The sequence below is a fragment of the Apteryx mantelli genome, chromosome 1 (assembly GCF_036417845.1).
Source record: "Apteryx mantelli isolate bAptMan1 chromosome 1, bAptMan1.hap1, whole genome shotgun sequence".
Classification (NCBI taxonomy): Eukaryota; Metazoa; Chordata; class Aves; order Apterygiformes; family Apterygidae; genus Apteryx; species Apteryx mantelli.
The window spans coordinates 134117366-134132968 of NC_089978.1; the positions used below are offsets into that span (position 1 = coordinate 134117366).

The following is a 15603-nucleotide window of genomic DNA, read 5'->3' on the forward strand; positions in this document are numbered from 1 at the left end:
GTTTGCCCTCTGTTTCCCTCCAGACTCCTCATTTCCTTCAGTTACCTCCACTCTTACTCTGTTCCCCTTCAGTCATCTTCTTTCAGACACTCTTACCCTCTAGTTACCACCTTTGTGCTTTACTCTTCTCCAGGAGCATGTGTTCCTGTTCTGTTCCCTACCAGATTCTTTCATTCTCACTCTGTCCCTCTTCACATTCCTCCATTCACACTGTGTTCACCGTGAGTTTCCTATATTTGCATGCTGGCCAGCTTTCAGTTCCCTCCACTCACACCTTGTTCCTCTCCAGACCTGTTCACACTGTTCCCCTCCAATCTCCACCATTCACTCTGTTCAATTCTAGCCCCTTACATTCATGTGCTCTTCACTTCCAGTCCCATCTGCGGTGCTGTTCCCCTTCAGATCCCTCTATGCACACTTTGTTCCATTTCAAACCCATCAGATCAAACTCCATTTCCCTCCAGGCCCCTTCATTTGCTGTTTCCCTCCAGTCACCACCATTCATGCCCTGTTGCCCTCCAGTTGCCCATTTTCATTGTGTTCTTAAACAGAGGGTTCTGCACAGGTCATAAGCCTCCAAAAGCCTCCAAAATATTTAAAAATTCACAGCACTCTGAGAGCTACTAGTAAAACTCCAGATCAGTTTCATATATTTACATATTCACAGTTATCTTGGTTGCCTCCAGGGTTGAATAAGGCTCTTGGAATGCATATGAAAAAGTACTATTGAAGGTGGTTATCCGACCCTGCTTAGAAAAGCAAAAGGAGGTGTTTAACAAACAGGAACAATAACATCCATTATTTTTCTAGGCTAGTGAGACTTCATTCTTCTCTTCATTGAAACTGATGATGAGGGAAATCATGGCTGCTCTATCACTACAGTAGAATATAAAGGACAATCCGGGCACACAGAAATAGAACAAGATAGGAGGGAGGAGAATGACCAAAGAAGAGTTTCTATTTAATAGAAAGACCCTTAACACATCAGAGCTGGAACATTACAAATGTATCAGAGAACTGGGACATCCTTGACCAGATTTAACTTAACTCCTAAAATATGTACAGATGCTGCCAGAGAGAATAAAGGACCCTTTTTCTTTCACAGTTCCATGAGTGACTCATTTCCCAGAATGCAGACTCCAGTTGCTGGAGCTTACTTTTTGCCTTCTCAGTAAGACAGTGGCTACACTCCCAGCAACCAGTTCTCTTATCACCAAATTCCTCCTTCACTGAACTTCCTATTTCTTGCTACACAGCCCTTCCTTAAATCCCCATAACAGTACAGTCCTGCTGACAGCAAGCTTATTCCCACTTCTTATCCCCTCCCACCTCATCAGTTCTAGAACAATGTACTTGCACTATGGCAGAGATCCTCTCCTTCCATTGGTGGCTTCTTCCTTCTTTCAATCACCCATAAAATTTATGCACATAATTTTTTTTAAAGGCAGGACAGCAATGCTCACAGGCCCAAGGGACAAGCTGTCCTGCTCTCTATCCCAGGTGGAGTTTACAGTGCTGGGTGAGGTGAATCTTGTATTGGAAGCTCTTCCCACATTCAGCACACAGAAAGGATTTTTCTCCTGTGTGAATTCTCTGGTGTCTACTGAGGTGAGAGCTCCGGCTGAAGCACTTTCCACATCTGGAACAAATATAGGGTTTCTCACCTGTGTGGGTTCTCTGATGCTGAGTGAGTGTTGAGAAATCACTGAAGCTTTTTCCACATGCCGTGCATTCAAAGGGCCTTTCGCCAGTGTGGGTTCGCTCGTGATTTCTAAGGTGTGAGTTTCGGCTGAAGCTTTTCCCACATTCAGGACAACAGTAGGGTCTGTCTCCTGTGTGTGTTCTTCTGTGGGTGATAAGGTGGGAGCTCACACTGAAGTTTTCCCCACACTCACTGCATATGAAGGGCTTCTCACCTGTGTGGGTTCTCTGGTGTTTAACTAAATCAGAGTGCCAGCTGAAGCCTTTGTTACATTCAGTACATTTGTGAGGTTTCTCTCCTATCTGGGATATTTCATGCTGCAGAATATTTGATGTCTGACTGAAGACTACCTCACACTCACTGTACTCATAGAGATCGTCCCCTATAGCATCTTCTTCATGGAGAAGGATGCTGTGGAGATCTCCAAAATCTATTTCTAGATGAATGCAGTTATCCTTTGTCTCCCCAGGGGGGTCTCTCTTGTGCATTTCTAACATGTGCTGGCTCTGGTAGGCCTCTTCCTTGCTAGATCTCTGGAAAACACTCTCCTCAAATATCTCCAGTAATGTCTCATATTGTTCCACATTTTCAGGATCATCTCCCAGAGGACTGTCCTCTTCACTCTCACTCATGACCTCATCATCTTGATGAAAGAGAAGCAGGCATGAATGCTCAGCAAGAAAGCAAGACAGAGAAACAGAATTACAGAAGGTGAGCCTCTACTAAACCGTAGTTTAGAGTTGAAATCAGAGGGCAAAAATCCCTTCCACACCCACTGATATAAGATCACTCCCCTCCTTAATGCCTGAAGAATAAAGATAGGTGAGAAAAGATCCAGAAGATGGGAGCAGTGGAAAATTGTGAGCATGCCTTCTGGATGGAGGCACCATTGGCTGTAAACTTAATGCAGAGGCGACTTCACTGGCTTAACTTTACTGAGGTGTTGAATTAACTTGCTGTGTCCCTCACCTGCAGAGATCTCAGTGAGGAGATCCCTCTCTGGTGTCTCCTGGAGAGCTGGCACCCACAGCACTTTCTCTCTGTCCATCCAGAGACAGCCGGCCGCTGGATTCTGTTTATGCTGGTGAACGAGACCGCAGAGCACCAGTAATTACCACCTGGTCTGTTGCTTTGAAAGGGGTGGCTTGCTGTCCTCCCTGCAGGAGATTACCCTTTTTTACCTTTCTTCCTGCCCAGGAATCACCTTTCTTAGTGAAGACCGCCCTTTTCCTCACCCACCAACGGGGTAAATTTGAGCTGAGAAATGCTGAAGCAGACACACGGCTGGCCTTAGCCCTTAGCGTGGGGCCAGTGCCGGGAGGGGACAGAGGCAGGCCCGCGGGAAGGAGCCCCTTTCTGGAGAAGGGCAGGGAAAGGGCTGCCCCAAACCGCTGGGGTGGGATGTGGGGCGGCCTCTTGGCCGCTGCCCCTGACAGGAGCCGCCGGCCGAGGCGGGGACAGGCCCTTCCCCTGTCTCCAGGGGAAAGGGAGAGGAGACGGTTCGGGGAGGAGCCCGCCCGCCTGGTGCCCCAGGGCAGGGTCAGGATCGCTGCTGCTCCCTGGCAGGGAGGGCACGGCGGGAGGCGGCGACCACTTCCCTCCCCTCGGGGTACCCCCGGTTCCCTCCCGGCGCCCCCGGCCCCGGCCCCATCGCCACGGGCCGCCCCTGGCCTGCGGCCGCCTCCTGCCGCCGTCCCGCCCGCCGGCGCCCGCGGCGGCTCCGTGCGCGGCCGCGGGGGGGCGCCGGGGCGGCCTCGCCCCGAGGCCCCGGCGGGAGCGGGAGGGGGGCTCGGGAGCGCTGCGAGGCCAACCGCTGCCGATCAGGGTGGCGGCTGGTGCCAATCCCGACCGCACATGAGAAGCAATAGCCCTCTGTTACTCGTTTTTAATCGTATTTGTGTCGTATGGTTGTGATTTTTAAGCCGGGCAGGGCCATGGGGCTGGGGCCGGCGAGTCGGGGGCCGGATCAGCAGGGACCATGGCTGGACAAGGGCAGGGGCAGGGCCGTGGCAGGGCTGGAGCCTAATAGCTAATATGTTAGCTTTCGGAGTAAAAAGCAAATTTAACCAGAGCTGGAAACCCTCAACTACTCTCTGTGTCATCCTCTGTCTTGATTTTGCTCCCTTCCTGCGAACAATGGGCAGGGGAGAAAGTTATATCTTGGAAGCTGCATACTGTCATGTTAAAGACTGGGGGGGAGTATGGAAGAAGGCAGCGAGGAGCGTTTGCCTTTCATTTTAAGTCGGTAAAAATTCTGGAGAAGGTAGGGATGAAAGATGGACCCAGAGAATCAGCCTTCATGAACACCAGTAAGTTTGCAGCAAAATTGCGGGTAGGTTCAGATATCTACCCAAAATAAGCGCAGTGTCTGCGGTAAAATTTCAGCATCATTAGAATGTCTGAAAGTCTTAGGGAATGGGTGCCTGAACAAGTTACCAGGCTACTTTGGGGTCACTGCTTTCGTGCATGTTCTTACCTGACAATACACCCATGACCATCAGGCTGTTTCAAGGGATATCTTTCAAGGGGTAAGAGTGTGAATAAGCACACTTACTGCAAAGCACTCGATTTGCTGCAAGGTTACCCTTCAGTCTACTTTGCAGAAACTTGTTTCTATACTCCTATGCCTGGCAGGTTAGCAAAGTGGCTACAGAATATACCTAATCAATAAAAGTACCTTAGTATTTTTTAAATTAGCTGGCCAGTACTACTCATCTAATCAGTTTGTTGGCAATCAATAAAGCAAACTAATGGTTATCAATGGAACTTCACTGTCAGCAGGATCACAGTCAATAAGAAGGATTTTCACATATATATATATATATACACAAACACTGGGAATAAGAAAACGCTAAGGCTGATTTTCTTGAAAGGTATTATTAACTCTTGAAGGATGCAGAAAAGGGGGCAGCAGCAAAGCATATGCTGATGATACACAATAATGAAATACTTCTGATTCCAACAGGTACAAAAGCTGAGTTTAAACACCACTTATTGATACTAAATATTTTGTCTCCAGAGGAACAGATATTTGCTTGCTAAAATGGGCCAGGGACTCTGAGCTATTAATGCTGACTTTTAATAAATTTTGGAATACAGAAGATGTTCCAGAGGAATGGAAACAAAACCAAATATCACATTGCCCTGTTATTTCCATGGAAGTTGCAAGTACACACTTGGCATTGGTCCAGAGCAGTATCATACTGTCATTAATGTAGGATAAAATCACTGGAGGACAATTGGATAATAAATGTCAGTGAACATGTTTTTATGAAGAATGCACCTTGTCAAACAAGCATGACATTGGTGCTTTGCAGACATTATGGATTTCAAAGAACAACAAAATTATTGATTTATTATGGATGAAGTTTGATTTACAAGTTAGCACTTTACACAATCAATAGAATAGGAAATGAATTAGAACAGACTAAATTATAAGAATCACAAAGTAAATGTTAACTTTCTCAGTTGCAATCTTTAAATCAAAACTGTGCTTTTTTTAATGCTTTGACTCAATCCAAAGTCATAGGCTTGGTGCAGAATAACAATGTGAAATATTTCATATGGCCTCTGTCTCTTAATGGTCTCTTAAGGATGTCTACAGGCCTGTTTTCTCCAAGTACACCTGGCATCAATGGGTTAATCTGTATCTGGCTCTTTTAGATGTTCATTGTAAAAAAAAAGGAAATTTGAACTGAAACCATAACATTAAAATATTATTAAAGAGTGCAGGCACTGACAACTTAGAAAATATAAGAATTAAGGTTTTCTTTTCAGGGACACATTCATATTTATGACACAATCTGTAAATAAAGGTTCCTATGATACTTTTTCCACAGGACCCTTGGTTTATAACTGATGGTGCTTAGAGAATGAGCAATCTTAGATCTGTTCACCCCTTCAGTGTGCAACCACATGCCAGATTTACTGCACCTTGTCCACCTGCTCCTAGTGCAGAATTATAAGGTCTTCTGTGATGCTTCTTGTCTTTGAATCGGGACTTCACAGACAGTTAGAGATTTATCTTCATAACCACACAGGAGGTAGGAAAAGTTGCAAAAACTGAGGATTGAGGCACTAGCCAGCATATCTTAACAGTGCAGTAGTACTATGATGGTTTTCAGGTAGAGAAACCAAGAGAAAAAGCTGATATAACCTGTGCAAGGCAAACTGGGGGTCCCGGTTGGACCGAAGCAAATAGGAGTTCCTCGACTACAGGCCTGGAGTTCATTGTACCTGATCCTCTACTTTCAGTGATGCAAAGGGACTGTTGCACTCATTAGCTTTGGATTCAGTGGTGTGTGCCCTTCTGAGAAATGGGCTTCAAGTATTTCAAGGCATACACATGACAAAGGTACACACATGACAAAATATACTCATTTGGCAGCTTAGGGGAGCAGAGATATCTGTTTAAGTCCAAGGTCTGTGCATCTGAAAGATCAGTCAGCTATAGATGGTGATGGGAAGAACATGTGCATATGAGGGTGGCACTGCACAAGAGCCAGTGCACATGTGGTTTGTGCATACTCTACTTTCCCAACAGGTTTATGTGTGTTCTTAGTCTGGCTCATTCTTGTGGCTGAAAACACAACCATTTTTCACCAGAACTGTAGGACAGTCCTTTGGCGTACAGGCCAGAAAAGCTTCCACAATATTTGTTCATCAGCCCTTCTAGTAATTAGTTCATCTGCTGCTAGGCTGCTGGTGCTGACTAAAAGGGCTAATCTCTCTTCCACGTGGACCATAATGTCCACATCACCTCCTGTTAGCACAGCTTGATACAAACTAGTAGTCATTGCTCTTGGTATCTGATATTGCACACCAATGAAGAAAGCTGTCTCCACGAAGCTGTGCAAGCAGTTCTCAATGGTCTGTAACTGCATCAATTATTTGAGTCCATCAAGCACATCATGTTGCAGCTTCGCTTACAGCCAGCCACAGCTACCAAAAAAGGTGATAAGAGGCATTTCTTTGTCAAGTCTTTCCAGCCAGAAAGAGATTTTTAACATCTAATACAGAAAAGACATCCGTCTTTGTGAGTCTTCATATGTACTTCTCAGTTGTTTGTAAAAGACACCATGATTAATGAGCTGTAAGGTGTCAATATGTAGGTGAGTTTGCCTAGCTTGTTAACCAGCTGTTACATTCCAGACCCAGTGTGTCACCCATAGCTCTTCTTGAGGACTCTCCTTCAGTAAATGTCAGCCCAGCTTGAAGATCTTTCTTTAAAAATGATGTTGTAGCAGTTTCACCTCGGGGTTAATTACCAAGTGATACTCTTCAGAAAGTCATCCAAGCCTTTTCGTAAGGCCAAAAGGGACAATTAGATCATCTATTCTTACTGTCTGCATAATGTAGTCCATAGAGTTTCACTCCCTTATGTCCAGTGAGCCTAGTAACTTTGGCTTGTCTGAAACACATAATCCAGAAAAGCATCCAGACCTCCTCTGTAGATGTCAAGGGAGGAAGAATCTATCACTTTGCGTGGTGATTAATCCTTCCTATTGTTAAAAATATATGCCTTATTTTTTAATCTGAACTTGACAGGGTTCAGTTTCTGGCCTTTAAGTCTTGCTATGCTTTCTCTGCTAGACTGAAAAGCCCTTGAAAAGTCTGAATTTTCCCCCAGTGAAGGTACTTACAAAGTCTATAATCAGGTCATCCCTTTATCCCCTTTTGAAAAAATTAAATGTATAGAGCATCTTTAGCTTTTCATTACATGCTATTTTCTCCTTCAAACAGTTTTGTGTCTTCTTTTTGTGCTTTCTCCTCTCCAATTTTTCAGTAACCCATTGAAGATGTGGTAATTTCAGCAGGAGTTAAATATTCATGTTTCTGATAATCCCACCATGTATCTGTATACAACTTCAGGCATATAAGTATTTTTATTAATCTACACCAAAAGCAAATTAGATTTTTACATGTATTTGGCCTTTCCACAGACTTTTCTTGTAAATGCTGATGAAATAGGAGTCAGTGCATACCCACTGCTGACTAAAGTCTGGCATGAATTGTTGCACACAGGTATTGCTGGAGCAATCTGGTCTTCCTGGTTAGCCACAAGGAATAATTAACACATGAAAACTGTTCTACTTTGAGCACTGCATGTTTTACTTGTAAAGAGTGGTAAAGGCAGCCATTTTGCAGCATACAAGTTTTCTCACTTCTAGGGACTTGCCCACTGCAATCTTAAATTAACTAGTTACATATTTAAAGCAGCTACTTTTACAATGACCTCATTTACCTTGTATTCTGTGTTCACAGTGTTGCTATAAATGAGAGAAGGAAAACAAGAAAAGGTCACTGTGGGAGCTTGGTAAGCTCTTGTAACAAGCACCGTGATATATGGGATACTGCAAATTGGCCAGGTCTCACTGCAGGACATAAACCCCAGCTGGGAGCTCTGCCTCCTGGTTGTGCTGCTAGTGTCATTGTGTTTGTGCCTAGGCTCTGGAAAACCAGCAGGAAGCAGGCAGATGCATGATGCTCTGAAATGCATGCTGCACATCAGGAACCAGGCTGTTTCAGGCGGAGGTACTGAGCGCAAAGCTTCCTGGGGTAATGGCAAGAAAGGCAGAAAGTGGCCACCGGGCAGGTCTGGGTGACATCCCAGTGTAAGGACCAGGTCCAGATTTCGGTCTCTTCGGCAAGGAATGTCCCAGACTGACCGCTGGGTGGAGTGCGTGCATAAACCTTTGCTTTTTCTTGCATGTCCTCTTCCCAGCAGTTCCTTGACTAGGACACGCAAGGCAGAGTGAAGGTTTGATCCTAATACTTACTCCTGGGTGGCATCCTTTGCCTGGAAAGGAGGGAGTTTATGATCAGCTACTTGGTAGAATTAGTATTAGCTTTACACAATCTAAACTTGCTGGCTCTGTTACTCTGTGCCTCTTATTACCACAGGATGGTATCTTTAGTGGTAGTTTCCCCTCACTTGCTCTGTGAAGTCTAATTTAATATTCTTACTGCTGAGTTTCTGTATTTACAAACTCTGCACTTTTATGACATCTAATACAGTGTAAGGTTGCTGGTTCAGGCTGCCTGCTTCTGGGAATGGTACCTTCAGGCAAACAAAGCCAAAGGATTAAACTGCAGGTCCAGTATTAGTGCAAGTGTTCATCACCCCCCTCCCATGTTAACATTCTTGTGTGCTTTGCAATCCCTCTTACAAGCCAAGATTTCACAGTGTGGCTTTCAGGGAATGGCTTGATGCATCTATGTCAGCAAAAAGTTTAAGTCACCGTAAACGTAACAGAATCCAGGCCCCCCTGCCACCAGCAACAGCCCTTTCTGCCCCTTGGACAGAGATTATGGCACTACCACCCCGGGTGCCTCTGCTACCTAACTGCGGCTCTGATCACCCTCCAGCTGCAACTTCACAGCTGAAATCCCACCATCTTCACAGAGGTTACCAGATCACCCCCGCTGCACATACTGTGTGGCCACCTCCAAGAGAAGGGCTCCTCACGGTGTTATGATTCCCTGTCCCACAACACAAACTCACCACCATCCGGTGTGTTGATTTCCTGAGCTGTTCAGAGCAGACGGCTGTGTGCCAAGTACTTGGCTTGGTCTGCTGAGCCCTGCTGGCTCCTGAAGCAGGGGACTTAACACACTGCACATCCTGGAGCATCAGCAGCCTCAGGCATTACATGTGGAGGTGGGTAAAGGATGTTCAACATTTAGAAGACAGACTAATAGGACTTCTTAATATTTAAATGTCACCATTCTGGAAGTTAATCTCATACTATTGAATCTGAACCATGACTTCAACATTTGGGGCCGACGTGCCTGGATATGCTTGGACTACAGAATACAGCACCAAGCCAAGAGGGCTGAGCAAGGTGGTACCAGCAGCAGAATAAAGTTAGCCGCATCAGAGCCTGTTCTAGGCAGAGAAACTGGCAGCGAATTTTCTACTGCAGAGGAAAAATACAGACTTGGGCAGAGCATCTTTCTGATGCAGCTAACAAGCATCTGGCACTGAACATAACCTGTTCAGAGGGAACATCTCCATGGCCTCTGTAAAGGGCTGACATGTTTTCCCCATAGACTTTTGCTCTCTTCAGAACTAGTATGAGAAGGAATTGGAGGAAATCAGGGGCAGGATACAGCAAGATTTACTTTGACTACAAATCTGGGAAAGCAGTATATGCATATTATTTAAGTTAATAAAAAATCAATGTAACAAAGTCTCCTGGATGTGACAGTAAATTTTTCCTTTTTATCACTGAACCCATCAAAGTCTGCTCCACAGAGGAGCATTTGATCCTACAGGTTGGTGACTAGTGGGGATTCAGAGATTTGGGAGACTTTTTCTGCTGGAGGAAATTTCCATTTCAGCTAAAAAATACCTATTCGAACTCAAAAACCTAACCTTGCTGTGACACAAGTAGGAGTACTGTGTCTAAGTTGTCAGGAGCTTGGCATAAGGTTTTAGGAGGCTTTAGTATTAATTTGATACAAATGGTTGCATAAGTAACACTGGGTGCTAAGATTTAAGCATACTAACACCAGTAATGTATAGATTCTTCCTCACTAAAGTATAGGAAATGCATAACTGTGTCACTGCAAATCTGAGTACACTTGCAAAAATGCCACACAACTGTCAGGGTAACCCCTTGATGTAAATGTTAATTAGTACAGAAATAACCCATAGATATAAAGCACCTCAAGTAATAATGGGACATGTAACCAAATAAAGCATAGGATGAGCTTATAACAGAAATTACGTACACAAAGATGGCAAAACAAAATATAAATACATGCAACGGATAGTACCTTGGAGAATCTCTCTCCCAGGGTAGGGATGATCTGGTATCTCAACCTATTTTGCTGTCCAAGAATCATTGCACAAAGGAGTTTATTTGTGGAAAAGTACATTATTCGGTGCTGTGCTATGCTTTTCTATTTTGTTCAATAAAATCAAAGAGATTGGTGTCCTATGTTAATAGTACTGTGTATCGACTGACTGCATTCTCCTTCTGATTCAGTCACAGCAGATCCAGTGCTGAAAGCTGAACAGGTAACCATGGTAGACGACTTAATAGCAAATATTTTGGTGAATTTCTATTCGTCATCACTCAACCAACGTAGCAAATGTGAACCAATTATTCCAGTCCCTGTAGATAAGAAAGGCTGTTTTTCTGATCCAGTGGCATTTTACACTTACACTGCACTAGAACAGATGACAACAAAAAGGAAAGGGCTTTTGTAAACTGAGCCCTAGTTACAATTGTCCCATAGGAACTCTGGAATGTGGGACAGGAAGGGACCTCCTGTGTCTTTCATCCACATCTCTGAAGTTGCAAGCAACCACACTACATCATCCTTTTCTTCAATAGATCAATTTTTTTTCTTAACCTGCTCTACTTGTTGGGGAAGTCTCTTCTAGGGCCTCATGGTGATCAGAAATCCATTTCAAATGTCTAGCAGGAAGTTATTCAGGATTTTTTAATATCCATTTGTGTGGGGGCTTTTTGTTTGTTTGTTTGTTTTTGTTTTGTTTGGCCAGGTAAATTGCCAGTTTTTTTTCCTCCAGGAAAAAATAGCCTTTTCCTCTCCCACGATGTTCAACTACTTGATGTGTCTGTGGACAGCAGTTATCCCCTCTGCCAGTCTTCCATTTTGCTGGCCTAAACTCTTCTTCTCACCTCTCTTGATACAAGCTCTTCATTCTCTGGTAAACCTAAATATTCCTGTCTTGTAGCAATTCCACTGACATGAACCTTCTTAAATATGGGTGATCAGAACCATACACCAGATGTGTTCATCAGGCTTTGTACAACACTGATTCTTTTTTAGTTTCATCAGAAATACCCTTTTGATGCATGCTAGCTTTGCATACACTGTGAACCTTTGGCAGAGCTTCTTCTGCACACTAGCAGTTTACATTGATTGAATAAATGACTGGACTAATTCACAGGGGAAAAAAAAACATCTGTCAAGGGCTATTAAATACAAAGATACCTCCTGCGGCTCAGAATGTCTTTGAGCTGCAGATCATTTCAGGATGGCACAGTACCTTGAAGAACTTGCCTTGTTCTTCTATACTTCCCTGAGAATCTGTTCTTGGTCACTGTTGAGACAAGATCCTAGCTGAGATAGACCTTAGTGTTGACCCAGCACAGCCATTGTTACAATTTCATCTGCCTTTTTCACCATGCATTGGTGATCTGAGTCATTGTGGCTGACTATACACTGAGGTCTTTCTCAGTTTTAATGATTTTAAATTGACAACATCCCAAATTTGTTTCTAGTCCCTGGAGGAACAAGCTTGTCTTTTGACTTTTTGAATTTCTTCTGTCTTCTGCTGTGCCAGGCCTCAAGATTATCTAATCCTTTCTTCTCTTTGTTGACAATCCTTCCTGGCCTTCTGCTGCTTCAAACAAATTCTTTTTGCCATTACACAAGATTAGTCCTAGTACCAGGATGCAGCGATATTCAGTAATAAACCTAGGAGTTCCCATCTCCATGTTATACTTTACTGTTTCTCCTTTATACAATTCCTTATCCACTGTGCAGTTCTTGTATTCATCTTCATATTTTCAAGACAAATTAATCAAGATTGCATACTTTATTGAAGTTCAGTTAGGCAAGATGTACCATACATACTTCACCTGGAAATCACTTATTTCATAAGAACATGTATCTGGTTAATCTGGAAACTTCTGTCTTTTGTATCCCAAATAATTCTGTATCTTCAATGATTCTTTCATTCCAAATACATTCTGTGGCCCAACATGTAGGTAAAGTTAAACCAGCAGCTCTGTAGAGGTTTTCACAGGAACACTGGGCATGATCCACACACCAGTCATGGATGGGTCTATCTGTCCATGTGACCAAATAAACTTGAGAAATCTTCCCACATCTCACCTCCTGGAACCTGCACACAGGCCTCTATTTCATGTGGTATATCAGACTTCGGGCATCCACCAATATTCTTTGGGACTTCTTCCACTGATTTGCTTGCTGAAGCTTCAACATGGATAGGTGAGGAGATGGGTACACAGGCATATACGGTACCAGCCTGTGGAAGAAATGACTTCGGGTCATTTTTCCTTTTTGTAGCTGTATCAGTAATGCAAGTCACATGGGAATACTATGTGATTAGGGTGATCCCAATACCGGGACATTATGCTTTCTCAGTTATGCAGCAGTTTATCCTTTCTAGTTTATAGAGTAACAAATAAACATTGTCATACCTCTTGCCTATAACTGCTTGTACAATGGAAACTCTAAAAGACAATGGTGATGAAACGGTTGGTACACATGGACACATGGTGCTTTTTTTTCCTCCCCAATTCCCTCCATGAATTTTACCTGCAAGTAGTTTGACTATATGAGCGACTGCTCCCCTCAAACCTGTTCACACGGGAGTTTGCTCAGCCTGAAATATTTTTGTCAAAAAGACTCTTGTTCTTCACATTAAAAAAAAACACAAACAAACACATAAACCTTCAAGCAAACAGTGCCATCTTCACACATCCCACATGTAGACTGGCACAAATCGAGTAACCTTTCCTTCCCAAGGCACAAAGAGTGTCTATGGCTTTGCACCAAGAGAAGAAAACTCGCAGATCTACAATATGAAGGCTAAAAATACCCCATATGCCTTCAAGAAGGATTTATTTCAGGATTTTTAAATACTGCTAATTAATATGCATGGGAATGGGAGACAAAAATACCCACTATGCCTTGAGTAAAGGCACATGGTCTCCAGGGAAGAGCACACATAATCATGCAGTTGATGGGGAAGGACATACAGGCAGAGTGCCAAAAGAGAAATAAAAACGTTTGCTTTGAGGTTAGAGGAGGCGCAAAGAAAGTGTGCTTCGGAGGAGGTAGAAACAGATAGGTGAAACACTTCATTATCAAGGAGACATAGGCAATAGAGTTGAACCACAAAGCACACGGTACTGCTTGAAGAGCAATGAGGATAGAGGAATGAAGTCTTCAGTACAGACCAGAATGTTGTGGGCAAAGATGTAGTGCTTAGTGGTAGAGCAACTGGAAGTGCAGGAGTAAGGAAACTGGGTGCATCATGAACATGCAGGGTTTGGAAAGCTAGGGAGCAACAACTGAATGCATGGCAGGATCCCAAGGTGGAGGACATGCAGCAGGTGTGCATCAGGTGCTACATACTACACGGAGTTATGGTAATTTGGAATTAATTTTCTCTTAGGAAGTTGTACTGAAGGAGGGAGATGGAGAACAGAAGCATGCTGTGAAGACAGGGTATAAAGCACTGAACTAAGATGCACAGGATAGAGCTGTGGAAATATGTTGCAGAGCCATGGCACACCATGGAAACGAGGCACTGCATATGAGCAATATGGGCTGATGCCAGATAGTAAGGATTACATACAGTTAACGTGAACCAGAAAGCAAATCTGGTTATTCATTTGCTGTACTGCAAAACAGCTACAACAAAAGTTCCAGCAAATTTGAAGGTGCAGGGGGAAAATTATCTCCCTCAAAGCAGATTTCTTCATACCACTTTCCCCATGAACAACATTTAAACAAATAATTATGAAATTATTCCATTCTACAGAGGGCAGAGGAATGGCTGGACAGATTTAATTGCTAATTTACCTGCTATTTAGTGTCACGAAAAACTAGATTTTTAACCTGGTATCTTAGGAAAATGAAGTTTATTTAGTAGCGCTGCTTGTCTGCCTGTCCCCTTTGCCCTCGTCACTAATTATCTTTGAACTTTTCAGCCAATTTCACCCAAATTTTATAAAGGGGTAGAAACCTTAGAATTTTGTGAAATTTGGTGGCTTTCACAATGGCACACAGAGTCTCAGGTTGTTGTACACTGAGTCACATCTTAATAAAAATTGGAGCGCTGCAGCGATCTGCTAATTGCAGCCATGGGGTACAGGGGTTTTAATTTTGCAATAGTGGGTCCTGATAAATGTTTAAGGTGGCAGAAAAAGCCCCTAGTAGAGCTGAAGGGGAATGAAAAGCTGCAGCACCTGTGAAATAGGATCAGCTTCATAGTCCAATGCTACTGGAGGTTGCTATTGGAGGCAAAGGACACAAAAGATACATTCCTCACTTAAAGACATTCTTTATTCAATCTTTTTTTAATATACAATATTATTTTTAATCTGTAAAAAGTACATATGCAGGATTCCAGGTCAGAGGCAGCCAGAAGGTTCCCATGTCAGAAGATAGACTCTTGCCCTTTTATTGTTTCAGAGGAAAAAATAATTTGTCAATTTTAGACTAAGGAAGAATAAAGGCAGAATGCAAAACCAACTTCCACAAAGCAATTAGGATTAAAGGCAACAATCTGAGTATAACAAGTCAGGCTGTCTTCTTCCAGTTTGGTGGTTCCCAACTTTTCTGGACAATTACAGAGCAGTTTGTTAGAATGGGCTGACAGCAGAAACAGCTAATGCTCATCATCTCTGCTACACTTGTATGTACGTGAACTTGCAAAAGAGCTTGGGTTTCCTCTTGGTATGGTAACTCAAACTTCATTGAATCAGAATAGTGTTTCTCAAAATTCAAAGACTGAAAGAGGGGTGTCATATCAGGGTAAACAGATCTCTGAACTACCATGTGAATCAACAGCTTGCTTTCATTTTTCTTCGGTAATGAGCCTGTTTTTAATTTGTTCCTTTAAAAACATGAACTAGACTTAATAATGTAGATAATAAACTCAATTTGATAAGAGTCTGTTATTACAGCCCTGAGATGGAAACTGCCTCACTGTTTTCTGCGTATGTCAGATGACATTGTCGATCCTTTCAGTGTTAATACTATTAACCGTTTCTCCATTCAAACTAGGGAGAGTCACATTATGAAGGTTTATAGTATCGTTTCCTCAGTGGCAGAGGAGAGGATCATAAAGGACAGCCAAACAGAGTTTTGCTTAGCTATAAATCAAG

The 15603-nt window shown here is 43.2% G+C and overlaps 2 protein-coding genes across 3 annotated transcripts in view; both read right to left on the reverse strand.

Moving 5' to 3' along the window:
* Positions 1-1491: 1491 nt before the first annotated feature.
* Positions 1492-2334, reverse strand: ZNF697 (zinc finger protein 697). The gene has a single exon (XM_013957998.1). The coding sequence runs from the start codon at positions 2332-2334 to the stop codon at positions 1492-1494; it is 843 nt and encodes a 280-aa protein (XP_013813452.1).
* Positions 2335-14761: 12427 nt separating this feature from the next.
* MAN1A2 (mannosidase alpha class 1A member 2) overlaps positions 14762-15603 on the reverse strand; it is a 159543-nt gene continuing 158701 nt past the window's right edge. For both annotated transcript variants that reach the window (XM_067302575.1, XM_067302560.1), the window contains one exon: positions 14762-14893. The gene's annotated coding sequence lies outside the window, so the exon portion shown is untranslated. The remainder of the gene's footprint in view (positions 14894-15603) is intronic.